This window comes from Sturnus vulgaris, chromosome 5 (genome assembly GCF_052056855.1).
Source record: "Sturnus vulgaris isolate bStuVul1 chromosome 5, bStuVul1.hap1, whole genome shotgun sequence".
Classification (NCBI taxonomy): domain Eukaryota; kingdom Metazoa; phylum Chordata; class Aves; order Passeriformes; family Sturnidae; genus Sturnus; species Sturnus vulgaris.
The window spans coordinates 4,058,308-4,078,226 of record NC_142247.1 but is presented as its reverse complement, the minus strand read 5'-3'; the positions used below and the strand labels follow the sequence as shown (position 1 = coordinate 4,078,226).

Genomic DNA, 19,919 nt, shown 5'->3' with positions numbered 1-19,919 from the left:
TCCATCCGGGGAGGGCCGTAATTGAAATCCCTAAAAAATCCTCCACCATGGAATTTGTCTGGAGCTTTAAAAAAAAGAAAAATTAAGAAACACAGGCGTTTCCCACCCCCGACAAATGCTGTCCTTTGTCACCAAGTAGTCAATTCGGCTGCTAGCAAGTTTCAGCACTTTAGGTTTGTCCGACCTCAGACTCAGCAGCTGAACTGGGTTTGTCCTCAGGGATGCTGCCAGCATCCTCACGGCCATGGCTGGTCCTGCCAAACCCCTTCCTTACAAATTCCTCATGGTGATGTTACCCAACATCCTGCACAGGAGGCATCAGGCTCCCTTCCTTCCTTCTCCTCCTCCACCGCTCAGCAGAGCCAGTCCCAAATCCCACCACTGGCCACAAGGCTGTTCTTACCAAACCCAACAGATACACATCTTCAATAAGCACAGACAACACAGATACGGCTTTTTTTTTTTTTTTTTTTTTCAAAAACATACTTCATATTTCCTCTTTTATTATATAAATATGTTTAACCTTTTATTGTAAGAATATAAAATGTTTTAAGAGGATCTTTGTTATTTTTTATACAAATTCACAAACAGTACAATTAATCCATAGGGGTCTCTGGGTTTGCGTTAACTCCGTGGTCTGGCCTGTTACTGTTGAGGATTTGAGATTTTGAACAGATAAGCAAAAAAAAAGCCAAGATATTTAAAAACAAACAAAAAAAACAACAAAAAAAATCAAAACAAAAACAAAACCCAAACTTACTCTTCCTCTTTAAAATAATAATTAAAAAATAATCTAAAGACCCAGCTCCATTTTATTAACAGAACAGAGATAAGACAGATGAACTTCAGTCTCCTCCCCTTCACATGGCAGCTCTGGGGCCCCTAGGCCAGCTCTGCTCCTCTCCACCTACAAACAGGAAGCCTGGCATAGTGACCTTTTGTAGGTGGCTTAGGAGGGGAGGGGAAAGCATTTGCATATATCCATATATATATTTTCTTCTTTTTTTTAAACAAACTTGCATTTTACACATTTCTGTTAACAGTAGCCCAATCCTCAGCATGGATTCTCACGTTACATATTTGTGCTAGAAGAGTAAAAATGCAGAAGCACAGTTTGGGTCCCCAGTTCCCAGTGAGGAGGGAGGGAGAGGCACAACCAGAATGTGAAGGTGGGACACAGTAGGGTAAGCCTAAAAAAAAAAAAATTTAAAAATTTAAAAAAAAAAAAAAATTAAAAAAAGGGTTGGGGGCAGAGGAGAGGCAAAAATAAGAACAAACCCAAGGGGCATTATTCCAGTCTAGGCACAAAAATGTTTCAGTCTCAAAATCTCTTTCCTGTAAGAATTCCAGGGCTTTCGAGGAGGGGAAAAAAAAGTAACAAATTAAAACGAGGTAGCCAGACATCATATATAGATTTATATATATAGAATATATTCAGCAGAAAAAAAATGTACTTAAAAATCCACAAGAACAGCAACTTCATATGTCTTTAGAAATAAAACCATGTAAGAAAATGAATACTGTAAAGGGGAGAATGAGTGAGGAAAACTGGGATCAATTACAGGATGTAAGCAAGGGATAGATGGGAGAGTAAGAGGCTGTTTTTGTAGCAGTAATTTTTTTTATGCATTTAAAAATAAAAACAGGTCACAGTATCTCAAATGAAGCAGAAATGAAGCTGGAGATTCTTCCTCATGGCCTCCAGGTAGAGAGGAGCTAGAACCCCATTCTACCTGCTCACCCCCCGACCCAGAGAGGAATGGATATGTGGCTGGATATGTCTATCCCTGTTGCCAAGGAGGAGGAGGAAGGGAGAAAAAGAGAATGATGAAAGGGAAGACAAGTCTCAGTAACTCTCAGTGTCCTCCAGTGCACAGGAAGGGTTAGAGAGTGGGGTCTGTGTCCAGTCCCCACAGAGACAGGAGAAGGAGGAAATGATGTATTCATCTCCAGTGGAGAGATGGGGAGAGAGAATGGAGTGCCTGGACTTTTCCATTACCCATAGTGCAGGATGACACGGAAACAGACTGACAAAAGGGGAGGCTGTAGCTATGGCTAGTCTCAGTGCAGTGGAGAACTGGAATAGTGGGAGGTTGTATCCACCCACAGCAGACAATAACATGAAACTGGAGACTGAAGAGAGATTTAAAAGGGGGGGAAAAAAAAAATCAATGTACCTACGGAGCAGAATTTGTGTCACAAATGTGTTGACAGGGGAGGGGCAAGCACAGAGGTGGAATGGTTGTTTTATCACAAGCTGTGTCTGTGCCCAGTGCAGGATGACTGGGTGGCTGGGTACACAAGTGTAACTAGGAAGCCTTTTCTGCTGTTACTATTTTTTGTTCCCATCTCCATTCCCACTCTCCTTTATATAAACCAAAAATAATCTATTCTGAATACATGGCAGAACAAGGGTCTTTCTTTATCCATCCTTAGTGCTTGAGGGGATGGAATGTGGGAGTGGGGATAAAGAGGGGTGTCTCTAGCCCCAGTGCATAAGAGTGTGGGCTTCTACCTCTTCCGCAGGGAAGGATGCTGTGGGAAGGGAGAGCTCTGTCTCCCTAGCACGGAGCTTGAGGCGTGACCTGGAAAATGGATAGGTGCTTTCTCTCTGTCCTCCTGCTCCCCCTTCCTCCTCCTCCTCCTCCTCCACAGCAAGGATAGGTAGGCAGCACAGAAGGGTCGAGGACATACCCTCTTTCTCTGTGTTCCTCCCTGCAGTGCCAGAGTGCGTGGGTAGCATGTCTCTGTGCATGCCCCTCTCTCTTTCTCTCCTCCTCTGCAGCAGTCAGTCAGTCAGTCAGTCAATGAGTCCCTCCAGAGGAGATGGAGGTCTCGGGGCACCCTCCTCCTCCTCTCACCTGACCTTTTCACTCTCAGTCATTTCCCAAAGTCCCAGGTTGAGCACCTTGAGGCAGGGCAGCTGGGTGATGCGCTCCAGGCCCCGCTTGGTGATGCGGGTGCAGCCGTAGAGGTCGATGCCCGTGAGCTGGCTGAGGTGTTCGGCGATGAGCTCCAGGCCCTTGTCGGTGATGCGGACGCACTGGCCGATGTTGAGGGTGCGCAGCCCGTGCATCTGCCGCACCATGCGGTTGATGCCCTCGTCACTGATGTGGCAGGAGCAGAGGGACAGCGAGCGTAGCCCATCGAGGCCCTGTGCGATGTAGGCTAGGCTCTGGTCCCCCACCTTGTCGCAGAAGGAGACGTCGAGGCCGGACAGCCGCAGGCTGCCCATGGCCAGGTGCATGATGCCCGTGTCGCTGATGTTGTCGCAGGAGCGTAGGTTGAGGCTCCGCAGGCTGCTCATGTGCGACAGGTGCAGCAGCCCCGCGTCCGAGATGCCCCCGCAGAAGCTGAGGTTGAGCTGGCGGAGGCGGCCCAGCCCGCGGGCCAGGTGCTTGAGCGAGAGGTCGCTGAGCTTCTGGCAGTCCTGCAGCGTGAGCTGCTCCAGGCCCAGGCAGCCCTCGGCCGCGCTGCGGGTCATGCCCGCCAGGTGCCCGATGCCCACGTCGGAGAGGTGCCGGCAGGAACGCAGGTTGAGGCTCTTGAGGCGCTGCAGGCCCCAGGCGATGAGCAGGAGGCCGGTGTTGGTGATGTTGCTGCAGCCTCCGAGCTCGAGCACCTCCAGGCCCTTGAGGTACTGGGCGATGCGGCCCAGGCTGCTGTCCGTGATCTGCTTGCAGAGGCTCAGGTTGAGCGAGCGCAGGGAGCTGATCTCCGCCACGAAGGCGTGGCTCAGCCCGTTGTCGGTGAGGTTGTAGCAGCCGCTGAGGTTGAGGCTCTCGATGTCCGCCATGCCCTGGACCACGTAGCTCAGGCTGCGCCGCAGCGACAGGATCTGCACCCGCCGGATGCCCCGCGCTGCCAGGCTGGGGAAGAGCGAGGGGTTGGCGCGGCGCAGGTGCAGCTTGGCCTCCACGCCCCGCCACACCGAGCGGTGGTAGGCGGCGTCCCGCCAGGCCGTGCACACCTGCGCCGCGCGGCCCTTGTCGCGCACCTCCAGGTACCCGAAGATCATGGCGAGCAGCTCGGGGAACAGGCACGAGATGTGCGTTTCCATCGCACGCCCGCCCGCGCCCGGCCGCCCCCGCCGGCGCCGCGCTGCTGCCCCTCGCCGCCGGGCCCGGCCCGCTTCCGCCCGGGGCCCGCCCGCCTTCCGCTCCGCGCCGCGCTCCTCCTGCCGCCGCCGCCGCCCTCACATCGCCGGCGCGGGCGGCGCGGGAGACGCTACTGCGCGACCGCCGGCCCGGCCCCGCCGCCTCTACCGCCGCGCCGGGCGGGCCGCGCCGCTGCCGCCGCCGCGCTGCTGCCGCGGCCGCGCCGCCTCGCGCCGCATCCCGGCGGGCGCGCCCCGGCGGCGGCCCCCGCGCCCCGTGCCCAGCGCCGGCCGCCGAGCCCCGCCGCCGCCGCCGCCGCCTCCCTTTGTCTCCGCGCTGCCGCCGCTCACAGCCCGCGGCCCCGCGCCGCCCGCATCCCGCGCCGGCGGTGAGGCAGCGAGGGCAGGGGGTGGCGCGGCCCGGCCCGGCCCGGCCCGCCCGCCGCCGGTACCGACTCCGCCGCTCCGGGCCCGCCCGCTCCGCTCCGCACCGCGCGCTGCTGGGCCCGGCGCCGCTCCGGCCCGCGGGAGGGGGGGAGGCGCGGCCAGGCGCGGGGGGAGGAGGCAGCCGGGGAGGAGGCGGCGCCGGGCCCGGCCTGTTTCCCCCGCCCGCCCCCACCCGCGCCGCTTTCGCAATGGTACGGTCCGGAACACGGCGAGCCGTCGCCCTGGAAACAGCGCGGGCCGCGGGGCGCCCCCGCCGCTCCCGCCGAGTTCTGCGCTGCCCCGCGCCGCCGCCGGGGGCGCTACCGCGGCTCCGGGCCCGGCCCGAAGAACCTCAGCGGTCACCTGGGCCCGGCCCGGCCGGGGGGACCTCAGCGGTCACCTGGGCCACCCCCAGCTCCAACACATGGCACAAGGTGGCGTCCAGACGGTTCTTGATTGTCCAGAGAGGGAGATGCCACAGATGTTCTGGGCGGTCTGGTGCAGTGCATGGGCACCCACATAGTAAAGAAGTTATTCCTTTTTTTCAGGAGGAACTTTCTGTGTATCAGAAATACCTGATAAAGCTGGCCTCTTGTCCTATTGCTTGGTGTCACCGAGAAGAGCCTGGCTCCATCCTCCTGATTCATGCTTCAGGTGCTTACAAATGTTGATGAGGTCCTTTCTCAGTCATCTCTTCTTGAGGCTGAGCAGGCTAAATTTTCTCAGCCTTTTCTCATAACAGCGATGCTCCAGTCCCCTCATCATCTTTGTCACTCTTCACTGGCCCCTCTCCAGGAGCTCCAGGTCTCTCTTGTGCTGGGGAGCCCAAAACTGGATGCAGTACACCAGGGCTGAGTAAAGAAGCAGGATCATCTCCCTGCTGGTGGTACTTTCCCTACTGCATTACTAATCCCAGTTCTTGCCCGCTTCCTGCCCTGTCAGTGCAGAGAAGCCATGGCGGGTGCTGTGTTGTCACCCAGGGATGACAGGTCCCCACCAGGGCAGGGGTGGCAGGGCCTCAGAGAGTAGTGCTCACAGAATCACAGACTCGATTAGATTGGAAAAGACCTCTGAGATCATTGAGTCCAACCTATGACCAGACACCACCGTATCACCCAGGCCACAGCACTCAGTGCCACGTCCAGGTCCAGTCTTTCCTTAAACACCTCCAGGGACAGTAACTCCACCAGTTGCCTGGGTAGTCCCTTCCAATGTCTAATCACCCTTTGCTGTGAAGAAATTCCTCATAATGTCCAATCTAAACCTCCCCTGGCACAGCTGGAGACTCCAGCTCAGCACTGTGCTATGCTCCAGCCAGCCCCCTCGCTTCACCCTGGCATCTGCCACTGGGTCACCTCTGCATCGAGGTTTGCTGGGCTGGCTGGTAACTCCTCGAGCTCTCTGGGAGCCCCATGAGGAGGGACAGGGGTTTAATGCAGCTGTGGAAGGTGGCAAAGGGAACGTGGATGGCTGCCTCACCCTTGCCTGCTGGATCACCGGCTGCTGCCTGTGGCATGGCTGTGAGGCAGTGTGACAGCCTTGAGGACCAAAGTTTGGGAACCCTCTGTCTGGGCAGGCCTGCAGGAGAGATAGGACAGAGCTGTAAACAGCTCAGATCTGGGTAGCTGTCAAGGTTGCCCTACATCTCTGCACGGACCATTTTAGGGCCTCTGTAACAGGAAATGGAAAATCTTCTGAAAATGGCTTTCAGAATGGCCTCCCTGAACTAGCTCTGAAAATTGTTGAAGTACTGACATAAACCAAGCAATTTCCAGTGACTTCCAGCAATTTCAAGAAAGAATGTTTGAAAACCATGTTTCCTATGTGCCTCTAGCGTTGTGTAATGGGACTCGTGTACATCTCAGCACTGGGCAGTATTGCTGCAGCATTAAAAATGGCTTAAGTTCTTCCGGACATCAGGTAAGGCTTTTCAGCAGTTCCAGAAGAGCAGAACTGCCGTTTCTTAGTAAAGAAAAAATAAAGTTTGCATTTTTTCAACATGACAGGGTGTGTTTTTAATACTGTCTGGCTTGCTAAAATACTGCACAAATCAGCCTAGTTACTGATGTGTTTGCCGTACTGATGCCTTTACTAATCTGAAGAAATAGGCTCTATTTTAATCATCATTTACATTTATCTGCTACAGAAGCAGTCATGGCTCCACCTTCATGTACAGATTCCATATTAGTGGATTCTGTTGACTACTTAGAGGTTAAACGTTTAGGTTTCACTCTGCTTTTTTCTTTCCTTTTTGCTTTAAGTTGGAGGCAAGGCGAGTTGAAGGACTCTGAGGCCCCGATCCTGCACCGAGTTCCCCATGCATATAAACATCACTATCGACATTAGGCTGTGGTTTGGCAGCGCACAAAAGCCAGCAGTGCAGCTCCTATTATTGGCTCCAAAATGGGGTGGCCACATGATGTGAAGCTCTGACCTGGTATTCATTCACCCTGCCTGCTCAAGTTAATTCAAGAAGTTTTTGACAGGTTAACTTTTTACTAGCAGACTTTATGCCGGCTCAGGTGTCACTGTGCTCAGCTCCAGCCAGATCAGGTATCGTCTGCACCCTGTGCCTGGCACGTGGCCAGAGCAGGATTGGCGCTGGCCCCGCATCCTGCGCTCTGGCTCCATCAGCAGCAGCCTGATCACATGCCTTGGCCTGATCCCGCTGAAATTTGTACTCCTGGGTGATCCAGCAATGCATAGACCTGGTTTTAGTGATTGTGGAGCTGCAGTCACACACAGGGGTGTCACCCAGTGTGTATTACCTTTGTAGCATTATTGTTGCAGTTTGTGCTCTTGGGAGGCTGGTTAACCCCCAGGTAAATAAGCAAAAGATTAGGAGCGATATATTTTTTTCTCTGCAGATCGGCTGTGCTCAGATCAGTTGCAGAGCATCACAACTGAAATGGCGAATTTCCCTGGAATGAGGAGCAGGTGAAAGGTGTGGCATCTCACGGACCTGTCATGGCAGGGACTCCTTGTCTGGAGGCAGCAGGATCGCTCACAAGAAGGCTGAGTCCAGTAGACATCAGGCAATGTGTGAAGGAAATGTGACACAGAAGTGTTGGTGTATCTTAGTGATTGTTGCATTACTCATAACTGGCAAAGCTACAAGCAAGTTCTACAAGTCATTCTCAAAGAGTGCTAATGAAGGCTTTCACTGTATTGTCCCAAACTCAACTGCAGACTCTTACCATGGAAATAATGTGGTATTTCCTCTCCCTAAGCCTTTCAAACCACATTTGAAGGGGAGTAGGAAAAGGCGTGCTCTTCAAGGCCGAAAAGCTTACCTGAAATACTTTTTTCTTTGTGTCTTGGCATATTGTGTCTGTAATGCCTCTTGTGTGTGGCCAGCAGAGAGTAAAGTAGATGATGCATTTTCTGGAGACTGAATTCTTTTTCTCACGTATTATATACTTAGACCATCTGTCCTTTCTTGTGAACAGTTAAGGTTTACATGTTGAGTGGAACAGCCTGGAATTTGGATTCATAATCCTAATCTACTGTAGTGTTGATCTAGGAAGAGGAAGGCACAGAAATTATTATTCCAGCAGATTTTTATTTCTCAGTCTTAAGTGACAGATGTTTGGAAATAGATGTTTAGAAAGACAAAGTATGAAGTGCATGAAAAGGAACAATTTGTCACGTGGTTGTTCAGTTGACTTTGTGTTTCCAGCTGTAAAGGAATATGTGCCATGTTTTTCATGATCTCATGTGGTATAAATAGGAGGTGGTAATCACTGTGTGAAAAACTGCATTTTCTTAAAAATCCGTGCCTGTCTTTTATGCACTCTGATGGCTGCTCCATCCCCCTGGAACCATCTCTAGCATTCCAGCCCCTGGAGTGGCTCCCAACAGCCACGCTCTCTTCTAGAAAGCACTTGCCAGATAAATGCTTCATTTTTTTTCCTCCAGTTACACCGGTGTTCAGTGGAGGCCATACAGTTTTGCTTGGCAGGGGTACAGGAGGATCCACATAACTCACTCGTGGCTTCTATGATTGGAAGCAGCTTGTGCTGATAAAGCTGCACTGTTGTCTATCCTGCATCTTTTATTGCATGGTTGGGTATAACATCCACTAGGTCTGTCTCTAGTTCCCATCTCAGCCTGGCCTTGTTTGTTACTTTTGCCTGTCAATTTGCAGGATAACTTTTGGCTCAGTTTAGTCATTTAAGAGATAACAGAGTCCTTCCTTATCCTTCCTTTTCTTCTGCCACCCTACTCCATGTGCATTGATGCATTTTCATAGCTTCAGCTGTGGAGTGAAAAACTTGTGAATTTATCCACAGGAACCTTTTTAGCCTTTGGCTTTTTTTTCCCTATGGGCAGTGGCCATTGGGACTGCAGGACAGAAGCGACACAAAAACTCTTGGACAATAAAGCCCATGCCCAGCTAACCTTTCTCTCTCTTTTGATCCATTTAAACTTAGATGCAGCCACACTCCTCGTGGCTACAGTTGTCCTTCACAAGTTGGTTTCCAGACCTTCTTCATCAGATTTGAAGCATGACCACAAAAAATCAACTAAGTTTGATACAATTCATGGTCTTAAACTGGGTTTTAAGTTGGTTTAGTTGAGCTTCTTCAAATTCAATTTGGGGAATCTTTTTTTCTTTATGAATGAAGCCAAAAGGGTCCTTTTGGAACTGTTGCAATGGGGAAATAATTAATAGTTTTAAACTAAAGGAGGGTCAGTTTAGACTGGATACAAGTTTTTTACACTGAGGATGGTTAAACACTGACACAGGGTGCCCAGAGAGATGGTGGCTGCTGCAATCCTGGAAGCATTAAAGGTCAAGTTGGACAGGACTCTGAGCAACCTGGTCTAGTTGAAGATGCCCCTGGTCATTGCAGGGAGTTGGATTAGGTGGACTTTCCAAAGTGGAAGGGGGTTGGACTAGGTGGCCTTTCCAAGGTCCCTTCCAAACAAAAGTTCTCAATGATTCTGTGCTGCACGTGTGCATATCATACACAAGTCAGCATAGAGTGTTCAGTGAATGGATTCCCTTTGGAATTCATACTGGTTGGGAGCTTTCATTTTTTGGTCAGAGAATATAAGGAAAATGATCAGAGGGTTATTTGGAAATTGTAATTCTGGGATCCTTTTGCCTATTGAGATTTGTTGTGAGGATTAGGTCACTATGATGCTTTCTTTAAAAAAAAGTGGGTTTTTGTACTTTTGCAGGCTTTATGTCTCTAATAGGTGCTACATGAGGCTGTATTTTACAATTACGTGGTTTGTTCTGCACAAAGTAATTCTCATCTACCATATAGTTTCTGGAATCAGATGGTTGATTCAAAATACAATGTACTGTGGATGTATGGTGAGATGCTGGGGCAAAATTCAGAGCTAATGTTTCAGTGCAGACTCCAGCTCTAAATTTGAGCCTTTGGGATTTGGGTATTTTCTTCAGGTCTTGTTTTAACTTGTCAGTCAGCTGACAAGAGCATAACTCTGCTGACATGGGGGGGAATGGTCAGAGGATGTGAAGTGTGGGAGGTCTGGATTATATTCCCAGCTTTGCTGTCAAATTGGCCAGCAATTGTTGCTGCTGTAACAGATTGAACCAAGCATAAATGAAAGGACTGCCTGAAGAATCAAAACAATTTGTGATTGTCCAGACAGCTCCCTCAAATGCCATGTGCCTCTCCTGTCTGTCTGTCTGTCTGCTCCTGTGGGACAGGACTGTCTGGTGCTCAGAGCAGGCGACCTGGGCCCCTGCCTGCAGGTGATTCCCTGGTTCGGCCATGCATGTCACACCCTTCAGGGCTTATGTGGAGCTTGGTACTCAGTGGTTAAAATCATCAAAGGGAAAGTGCTTTGGGAGGGCAGGATGTAAAACCTCAAACTGAGTGTTTGCGTTCATTGTATTGGCTTCTATTTTAAGCGTTGGGCTTTGTCATTTCTTAGTTAGCAGAACCAAAGAAGATCAAGATGGCAGAAAATATCTGATGCAATCGCTATTATTAAAAGCAGTGGCACAAAAACAAAGAGACCTTTCAGGTGGTAATTGCTTTCATAAGCCGTTCCTGAGGATTGAACTCAGAGACCTCTACAACTGGAGCTAAAAGGGACAGCCAGCCCCTGCAGTCACAGCAGAAACTCTGACATTCCGTGTGGTACCTGTTACAGCAGCAGGTCTGGGAAATCTTCCATTGTAGCAGAGGTTTAGTCCAAATCCCAGATGGCAGACATAGATGGATGCTCTGTGTGTGTAGCTCCACTGACAGCCAGGACACTCACCCTGGGATGGGGGAGATGCTGCAGCCCTTGGCTGAGGCTCTGGCAGAGTGGGTGCAGCCTTCTCTCTGCCCAAGGCTTCCAGGCAGTCGGGGCAGGTGTAGCATTACTTGTAGGTAAGGGGTGTTTGGCTGTCAGGGAAGCTTCTCCCTGTGCTCCCTGTCAGAAGCTGCAAGGGAGAAAAGACATCACTCCCTGGGCTTTCCAGTCAAGCCTTGCATGGGGTCCTCAGAGTGAGGTCCAGGGACAAGTAATTCATATATTCTTGCCAAAGTGAGAGTGGAAGGTAAACTCACCAGAGGTTAAGCTCAGCTTAGGGAGGGCACTGATGTAGTTGTGTGGCTCTTAAAACACAGAATTTTTGTACCCGTGCATTACTGCAGCATTACTTTTAACTATTGACTCCTCCCCCTCTGGCCTGTGGCCACCAGCACATTTTCAGGTAGTAAATGGCATTCTAAAATCGGAATTCACTTGAATTGGACCAAGTTATGTCACCTGCTTATGAGCACCAGCTCTGAAGTAAGTTCTTGGAGGAAAATAGGGCAATACTGTTTTGGAAACATGTTGTGAAAATGAGAATCATAGTTGGAGCTTGGCACAAAGGTGAGAGTTAGAACGTACAGTTTTATAAGGAAGGCAGGCTAAAGACTCAAAATAAAATGTTTTACTTAATGGAGGATTTGGATTGCTTCTGGCCAGAGGAAGGTTACTGTAATATTTTATTCCTAGAAGTAACAGCACAGAAACTGTTTGTGCTAAATTCCCCTGATTTTCTGAAAGTTATCTGGTGCAACTACAATGGATGCACAGAAAAATGGTTACAAGGGGACATCCCTTTCAGAAACATCTTTTGTTCTTGCTTTTGTTCTTGGCTTCATGTGGAAGCTCTAAAACCCCATTAAGGCAGCTAAATTCACCAACATGTGTTATATATCTGTGCACGACAAAAATCTTGGAAATCCTCTCTGGAAACGCAGGGGTAAAATTAAGGGCAGACACAAACAGGGCAGGAAGAAGGTAAAGAGTTCACCATGCTGGAAGTGGAAATATAAATGGGTAGAACAAGATCGGTGTTTTACACTTGTTCTTTCAATTTGTGTCTACAGTTTTCATTTAAAAAAACCGTAATAAACCTTTGCCTGCAGTATAATGTAAATTAATCTGTGTCTCCAGACTCCCTCGTGTACAATGAGAATACAACTTGCTCTAGTTCTGATGGTTCCAACTTTTTATAAAAATATGTGTATACAGAAAATATAAGTTAGAAATATGGCTTTTACTTCTGTTTGGTTTTTTCCCCTCCAGCATACATGCTGACTAAATTATGTGGAAAAGTGTCTTTCCACTATTTCGTTCTTGAGATGTAGTATTTTCCTAGTCTTGTCAGTGTTGTTGTTCCCTGCTTTTTGCCAGCAATCTTGATCTGTATTCTTTAGGTTCCTTTTGGAACAGTGAATCCTTTTGTGAGAATATTATTCCTTGATGCCCTGAAGTAGGAAGAATAAACAAAAACCTTCACATGTATTGAAATCTGTGAAAATATTTATAGAATGGCAACAGTTGCCAGAGGACATGGGAAGCAACAGGTAACTCAGTAATAGTCCTTTGCATATCCATAGCACCTCTCCTGTGGCAAAAGATATCTAATAATGAAATACCTGGAGCTTTGTAGCATTTCAGGTTCCTTTGCAGGTTTTAGCCCTGCTTCATCTGTGATGAAACTAAGTCCCAAGCTGTGTGTTCTTCATGGATGGGAAATGAGTACCTGCAGCTTAACTTTGTTTGAAATCCGGGATGTTTGGGCTCACGCTGTCTCACGCTAGGTGCCCAGAAGGGTAGGCATGAAATCAGCTTTTGGAAACTGAGAGCTGAATGACTTCCCAGCTGGGTCACATGCTGGGTTTGTTGCAGGGCCAGGAATCCAGCCCAGATCTCCTGGCTCCATACCCACTCCCTGAGCAGCAAGGCCAGTCCTCAGCTCTGTTTCAAGGGATCCTAGAGAGCACTGGCATTTTAGCAAGTCAGCTGGCAACTTCACTCTGTTTTGTTTAGAATGGTTCACATTCTTCCATCTAATTCCCACACTGAAAATTTCCAGCTTCCTATTTTTCCCCAAGCTGTCCCAGCAAGACATATTGAATATGCAGATGTGGTGGCACACACGTGCTTTTCCTGAAGCAGCCCTTCAAAGTTTCTTCTGGATGTTTGTTTTGCTCCAGTTCCTGTAATCCCCAAAGTGACACTAAAGAGAATTTTTTGTTTAACCTTCATATGAAACTCTCTCTCTCCATCTGTCCCTTTATTTGTAAGGATATGTGGTATTAGCTACATTTTGTTGTATTCCCTTGTGCGTGGAGGAGACACTGTGTAAATGAAAACACACTGTAATTATTACACAAATGTCTTCTCAGGCATCTCCCATACATGCCTTTTCTAGAACATACTTTTGAATGTGCACATCACTGTATTTTCAAACCACAATTATTTCATGTAGTAAATAACTTCTTTCTCTCTATAAGTGTTCAGAAACAGGAGGGCTGTTCACTCAAAGTCTTGGAAGTGCATCTCAGAGGTAAGTGAGATTGTGACTGAGAGCAGGAGTAGGAGCCTTGCTAGCCCATTTCCTGATGCTGAATCTCTCTGTACAGAGCTGGCACTGGGCTTGACCGAAGAGCTGCATGCTGTCAGCACGAACAAAGTCAAGACAGTGAAAAAGCTGGCTTCTGCTTCAAGTGAGGAAGTTATTTTGCTGGAACAGCATAAATCCTTAATAGGATTTCTTGCTTCCCCTGCAGTGTAGAGACTCAGGCAATTCCCCCTTTCATCCCACACCTTGCCTGCTGCAAGGATGGTGCACATATCCTCATACAGCAGCTTTCTTGAGGTCCACACCTGCAAGCAAGCCTCTAGCCCCTCTGTGCAATGCAGCATGCTTCCCTCTCCTGCAAGACGAGCAATTCCTATCTTCTCTGTGGATACACTGGGGTTGTTTTGCAGGACAAACACATTTTTCTTTGCAAGAACTTTGTAGTTGTCCAGTAAAGCAAAGGTTGCATTCCAGATGTACAGCTGTTCCACCTGTATAAATTCCCTAGTCCTGTCCAGTCAACTTACTCAATAGTATATTGCTAGAGAGAATAAATATGTTAAGAGGTTGGGGAGAGAATCTGCAGGACTGTAAATATTCTTTTGGACTGTAGCATAAAATAGATAATTTTAGTTCTCTCTACTTGAGTGGCAGTTGGAAGAACTTAACCCCTTGGATTTCTCCCATTGATTATGTGTTTTGCCTTTAGTTTCAAGGAAAAAACACATTTCCTTCTTTTTAAAAAAGCCGTCTTCTGTAGACTGCTCAGTTGTTTGTGCTAAGTTCTGCACAAGGTCTAGTGTGAGCATGGACTAAATAATAACAATATTTACATGTTTTCACTGGAGGATATTTATGTTCTATGGCCAGAAAGTGCCATTAGCATAAAGGTGTGATGGTGAGTGGGGAGGGGAGGCAGCTCTGTCCCTGCAGGGCACCTGGCCTGATGTCCACCCTGTGCCCAGGGTACAGTTTGGCCTCAGGAGAGGCCAAAACCTCAGTCTTCCAAGCACTGGTTGCTTCTGAGGAAAACACCCTTCTCTCTGAATTTTCACCAGGAATGAGAATCACTCAGTACCTGCTCATTTAATTCTTCAGGTGTGATTCTGAGACCTTGTGGCAGTCTCACACCGTATTACACTGCAGGTGTATGATCTTTCAAAGATGACATCAGCCTACACTATGTCAAAAGAAGCAGTTCTGCCCTCCCTCAGCTCTCCATAGCAAACTGGATTGAAAACTGCTTGGCATTAGAAGTCAGAATATCCAAGTGCCTTTCTGAAGGTTGCAGGATCGTAGTGATCTGAATCGGGCAGCCTTATCCAGCCCAGCTGCACCTGCTGTGGGAACAGTGACTTTTAAATCTGTATTTGAAGGGCTGCAAAATGTGGGTGTTGCCATCTGGACTCTCAGAACCACTCAGGGCCAAATTCTCTGGTGCCAGTCGTTCCAGGGCTTGTACACTGCTTTCCGAGTAGATGAGGTGTTAGATAAGCACACACTTTTTCCAGATAATTTAACCCCTTGGAGTTATGTTTCTTGTGTCTACAGCATTTTTCATGTCCAAAGCAGGAAAGGAAAAGCACAGTTTTCCAGAGGCACCTCTGAAATCTGATTCCTTGTTTTGTAGCCTAGGTGTGGGCTGAGCTCTTTGGAGGATGAGATTGCCACTGGTGGAGTGCAGGATGTGCTCAGACAGCCTCACCAGGGGTGGAAAGTTGGTCTGGTGATAACTTGCACTGGCTGTGTTGATGTAAAGCAAGTTTTAATTTTCGTTAGCCCTGCTGGGCAGGCAGAGCTGTGGGAGGAGGAGATGGATGCTGTTCTAGTGTCTGTACCAAAATGTCACATTAAAGTTCGTGTTGGCAAGAGAAGCAGGAAAAAAGCATAGCTTTTTTTGGAAAGCTTTTGGATAGCTTTGGCAGTTAAAATATCTATATAATATGCTTTGAAAACTGAGGGAAAGTCAATGAGAATGAACAAATTTGAGTAAAGTGCACTAGCAGCTTCAGTTACTTTTCCAGTTGTTCTTTTTTTTTTCTTTTTGGGAAGGATTTACAAAGCAGCAAATGCTAGCACAAATACTGGAAACTTCATCTGCTACAAATCAGGTAATTTTTACATAGAGCCATCTTTCAAACTAATGCTTTGTTGTAAAATATTTTAACACATAGATTTAATTTTTTTCCCTTTTTTTTGCTATCATGTTCTTGCACTTCAGGCCTTGCCCTGATAACACAGGGGCTTTGGCAGCATCATAGCTTTGTGTAGTTCCTGTCCAGGAGGCTGATGTTCATTCTCTGTGCCCTCAGCCTGTGGCAGTGAACTTCAAAACAAGATCTGTAACAGGATACCTTTATTTTCTGCAGTTCAAATTGCACATAAGTGATTGGTGCTAGAATGAAGTTGAGATATAAAATTATCTCCTTTTTGGTACAAATGTGTATGCAGTCTATTCCCCAGACAGTTTGAATAGGTTTAGCTTAAATTCTGGGTTGTACCCAGAATTAACAGGAAATTCCTTCACTGAAGTGTGGCGGTATAGAAGATAAGTTCTGAAATTGGTTAAATTGGTGTAATCTGCTGATATAGACAGGGCTTTATTTATAGTGCTTCAGCCTTTATTATAGGTTCATCTTTAAATATGGAACACAGTAAGCATGCTTTTAAAAATGCTTTTTCAGTTTGGAAACTGTTTGTGAAAACTGTGGAGATTGTACAATTATACACTTGGGCATTATTCCTAAAATGTTCTGTATTTGAACCCACTGTATTTGAGCAGAAACAACATTTAATTGATGGCAAAAGTATTTGATGGCTGAAAGAATGAAAAAAGCAAGTAGATTTTAATTTTGATCCTGATTCAGCAAAAAATTAGTAGGGATATACTTACTTTCAGGCACTTGCTTTAATGCTTTAGTGAATGGAGGTAAATCTGCACCACAGATTTACTGTTTTTAACCTGTCACTCACCCTCTCCTGCACTTCTCTTTCCCTTTCTGTAAGGTAAGGGAAAAACAGTGGCTCTCAGAGTTGTGGGGTCTAAGGGATTTATGTGCTTGTTTTGCAAGTCTAGAGTGGAGGAAAAGCTGGCCATTATTATTTTTATTAGACTAGACATTGTAAGAACTTCTTTGAAGAGCCTATTAAGAAGGAGAAAAATTATAATGAATTTGGATTTATTCCAACGGTTTACTGTTGCCTTTGGAAATGTACATGTCAGGCTTTGCTGGCAGTGATTTAACTGACAGGAGGGTCTTGATCTGACCCAGTCTGATGCTGGTCCCTGTGAGCTGCATTGAGGTGCAGAATGTCCAAGACACAGGAGTAAACAGTGCATCTCCATTTCCTCCAGTCATTCATTTCTGGAGAATTAAGAACCACTGCAGCAACAGTTTAACTGTACTTTGAATATTTGATTTCCTTTGGCAGTTGATGTAATTATTACAGAGTATGGAACAAGCTAAAAGGAATATATGTCCAGGGCAAAAATGAGCTCCAGGCCTGTGAGATGCAGAGACATAAATCTCAGTTTGGGATGGCTCCACTGGGACTGGGGGAGCTGGACACCCCTTTAGAGAGGATGAAGGTGCTCCATGCTTTCCAAGAGCAGAGTGAGGAACAGAACACTTAAAGTCATCCAACTGTTTCCATCCCCTGGCCTGTCCTAAAATCTCTGCAGAGAAGTTGCTTTGACTTGGATTGCCTTGCTCTGCCTCCTTGCTCATGTTGTCAGAGAACTTTGTGTTCTTATGCTTACTAACCTTCAAGGAGGGCTGACGTGTGTGCACATAACCACTATAATCTGAGTTTAGAGTTCTCCTACAAATCCTGCAAGCAGCATCAGCTCCCCAGCAGGACCAGGGCTGCCCTCCTGTCACTGCTTGAGGGGTCTGTGCCATGGTCAGATAGAGCAGGTAGCAAACCAGCTCCCAGGGTTTGCCTCTGGAAAACAAAGGAGGGATGTGTGTTCTTCTTTTCGCTTTTCTCATCCCCTCTAGGATGGTTAATCCTTCATGTAAGTTTAACATTTGGGGAAGCTAGATGTGAGCTAGATGGCCTTAAGGGATGGAGTCTTTCATTCTTGGAAATCTGATGTTGGGGAGCAGCAGCATGGGCTTCCTAACTCTGCCTGGGCTTGTGTTTCAACCTGACCCCCATGGCTCCTTTGAGGGGGCCTGGGGAACATTTTCTGAAGATGAAATTAGTGCAGTTTAAGGAGATGGGGTGCTTGTCTGGCAAGGAAGCTGTGACACTGTGGGCATCTTAAATAAGCTGCTGAATGGTCAGCAGAGGATAATGCTTGGTACTTCTCTCAAATATATGTATCTAATGATTTGTTACATTTATAATTATACATAGTAGAACTGGTCTAATTTCTTATGGCACTTTCCCATATAAATAGAGGACGCTCAGAAGGTTTCAGTTTGTGATTATGGATGATTGCTGCAGCCCCAGAAACCCTGGTATTATAGCAGTCGTGGGAACAAGAAGTGCAGAATTTGGGCTAGACATGTCCTGGTTTAGGACTCTGGCTCTCAGCTGAGGCCGCCAACATGCAAATAGATTTCTCATGTATAATGGAACCGGATGGCTTGGATCTGTCCATGGGAATATCATAAATGTGGACAGTTTCCAGACAGCTATATACCTGCAGGGATGGGTCTGTGTTGCTTCTTTCTTGATTTCAAAAAATCTAAATCAGTTTTGTTTCAGCATATGCAGCTTCTGCTGAGTCTCTTGCACTTTTGCTTTGGGACATCTTGTGTTGGTCTCAGTGGATCAGGTTGGCTCAACACTGGGATTTAATCTGCTGTGAGAGTGAGGACAAGTACCACTAAATCCTCTTGAGAGGAAGGAGGATCTTGTCCTGATTAATCTTTAGAGTTTGATTCTTTTCTTGTAGCAGGTGAGATGGTCTTGCTCCAAGTGAGCTCATTGCCTGTCATGAAATACTGTGTTGAAAATGACAATGTTCCTTAGGCTATGCATATATTCTGTATCTTTCATGAATGCAAAATTGTTCTATTCATAGAATAATTATCCTTTATACATATTCTGGTTTAAAATGGTGAAAATGTTTAGTATCTGGCCGCCTTTGTTGTGAAGTATTTCGGCTTTATTTGCAAGCTTCCTCCATTCTTGCTCTCCTTGGTGAGGCACTTCAGGGACAGCTGTCACTGAGTCTGCTGAGACTGGCAGGTATATCTTGGCATTTGCTGCACTACATGCCCTGGTGACAGTGAGGCTGGATGTCATTGGCCAGGGGAGTCATGGAAAAATGAAAGGGCAAGGTAGTGCTGAAAGGAAATCTGGATCTGTCAGCAGGGGTGACAGGTGATGAGATGCAGAAAAAGGTAGTGCATGAGCACATCAGGAGATAAAACCGACTCTGTAAGTACCAAAAGAAACAAGCAGGATATAAGCAGGAATTATCTGGCTTTCCTGCAGAGACAATTCAGTGAGGCAAGGCAATGTCAAGACAAAAGGGCAGACATGAAGGACTGATGTGCTGGGATACTTTAAGAAGGTTTTATTACACCTTCTGTAACACCCCAGCTGTGGCTGGACCTATGGAGGTGGCTCCAATTGCTGGCTAAGTAATAATTGCAGTGCAATTAAATAAACACATTTAGATCTGGGAATGTATCTAACAGAGTTAGAAGAATCATCTAACACAGTACAGCAGTGTGGTGGTACAGTGCTGAGAGAGGACAGGCTGGCAGCAGGGGAGCAGCACAGAACCAGACTAGTCAGGGAGTGGTGAGATAAAAGATGATTTAGGTTTCTGTGTGAAGACTGCAATTTAGCTTCAAGTGATTTTGGCTTTTTTTTTCCCTTGTCTTTTTTTTTTTTTTTTTTTTTTTTTTAATCTACACTCCCTCTGAAACTGGTTCAGCTGAATGGGCAAGTATGTGATTTTAATGAGATTCCTGAAGTCTTAGTAAGAACTGTGGTTAAAGCCTGTCTGCCAGAAGCAGATGGATAGCAGGACGTTATGATACATCTCTTGATGCTGTCAGCAGCAGGTTCATGGCACAGAACCAGAGGGCAGGGATTCCCCTTGGAGCAGCACATGGAAAGCCTCCTTCCTGGGTGTGCTGGTTTTGGCTGGAGTAAAGTTAATTTTCGTCATAATAGCTGGTATGAGGCTGTGTTTTGGATTTGTGCTGAGAACAGCGTTGATAACTCTGGGATATTTTGGTTATTGCTGAGCAGGGCTTGCACAGAGTCAAGGCCTTTCCTGCCTCTCACCCCACCCTGCCAGTGAGTGGGCTGGGGGTGCACGAGGAGTTGGGAATGGACACAGCTGGGACAGCTGATCCCAACTGGCCAGAGGGATCTCCCAGACCGTGTGATGGTGTGCTCAGCAATACAAGCTGGGGTGAGGAGGAGGGTTAAACCATGACACTGGGCAGTGCATCTCTACTGGCTCCTAAAGCTGAGGAGACCGCTTCAGTGGATATCCTTCACATCTTGAGTGCCTTGTGTCAGAGAAAGCAATAATTGTTTCTGGATGCACTGGACATTGCGAGGCATTAACAGCAAGCATTGAACTCCACT

General features: G+C 47.3%; 1 protein-coding gene and 1 long non-coding RNA gene across 2 annotated transcripts; one reads left to right on the top strand and one right to left on the bottom strand.

Moving 5' to 3' along the window:
- Positions 1-486: 486 nt before the first annotated feature.
- Positions 487-4,075, bottom strand: FBXL14 (F-box and leucine rich repeat protein 14). The gene has a single exon (XM_014870003.2). It carries the CDS (start codon positions 4,058-4,060, stop codon positions 2,858-2,860), a length of 1,203 nt encoding a protein of 400 aa, XP_014725489.1. The 5' UTR covers positions 4,061-4,075; the 3' UTR covers positions 487-2,857.
- A 772-nt stretch (positions 4,076-4,847) lies between these two features.
- Positions 4,848-9,580, top strand: LOC148223513 (uncharacterized). Its single transcript, XR_015803633.1, has 2 exons — positions 4,848-5,176; positions 5,265-9,580. It is a non-coding gene; the product is annotated as an uncharacterized LOC148223513 (long non-coding RNA).
- Positions 9,581-19,919: the final 10,339 nt, after the last annotated feature.

What these genes read in the sequence shown, in the direction of transcription:
- FBXL14 (XM_014870003.2), bottom strand. Translation starts at nt 4,060, where the DNA reads ATGGAAACGCACATCTCGTGCCTGTTCCCCGAGCTGCTCGCCATGATC.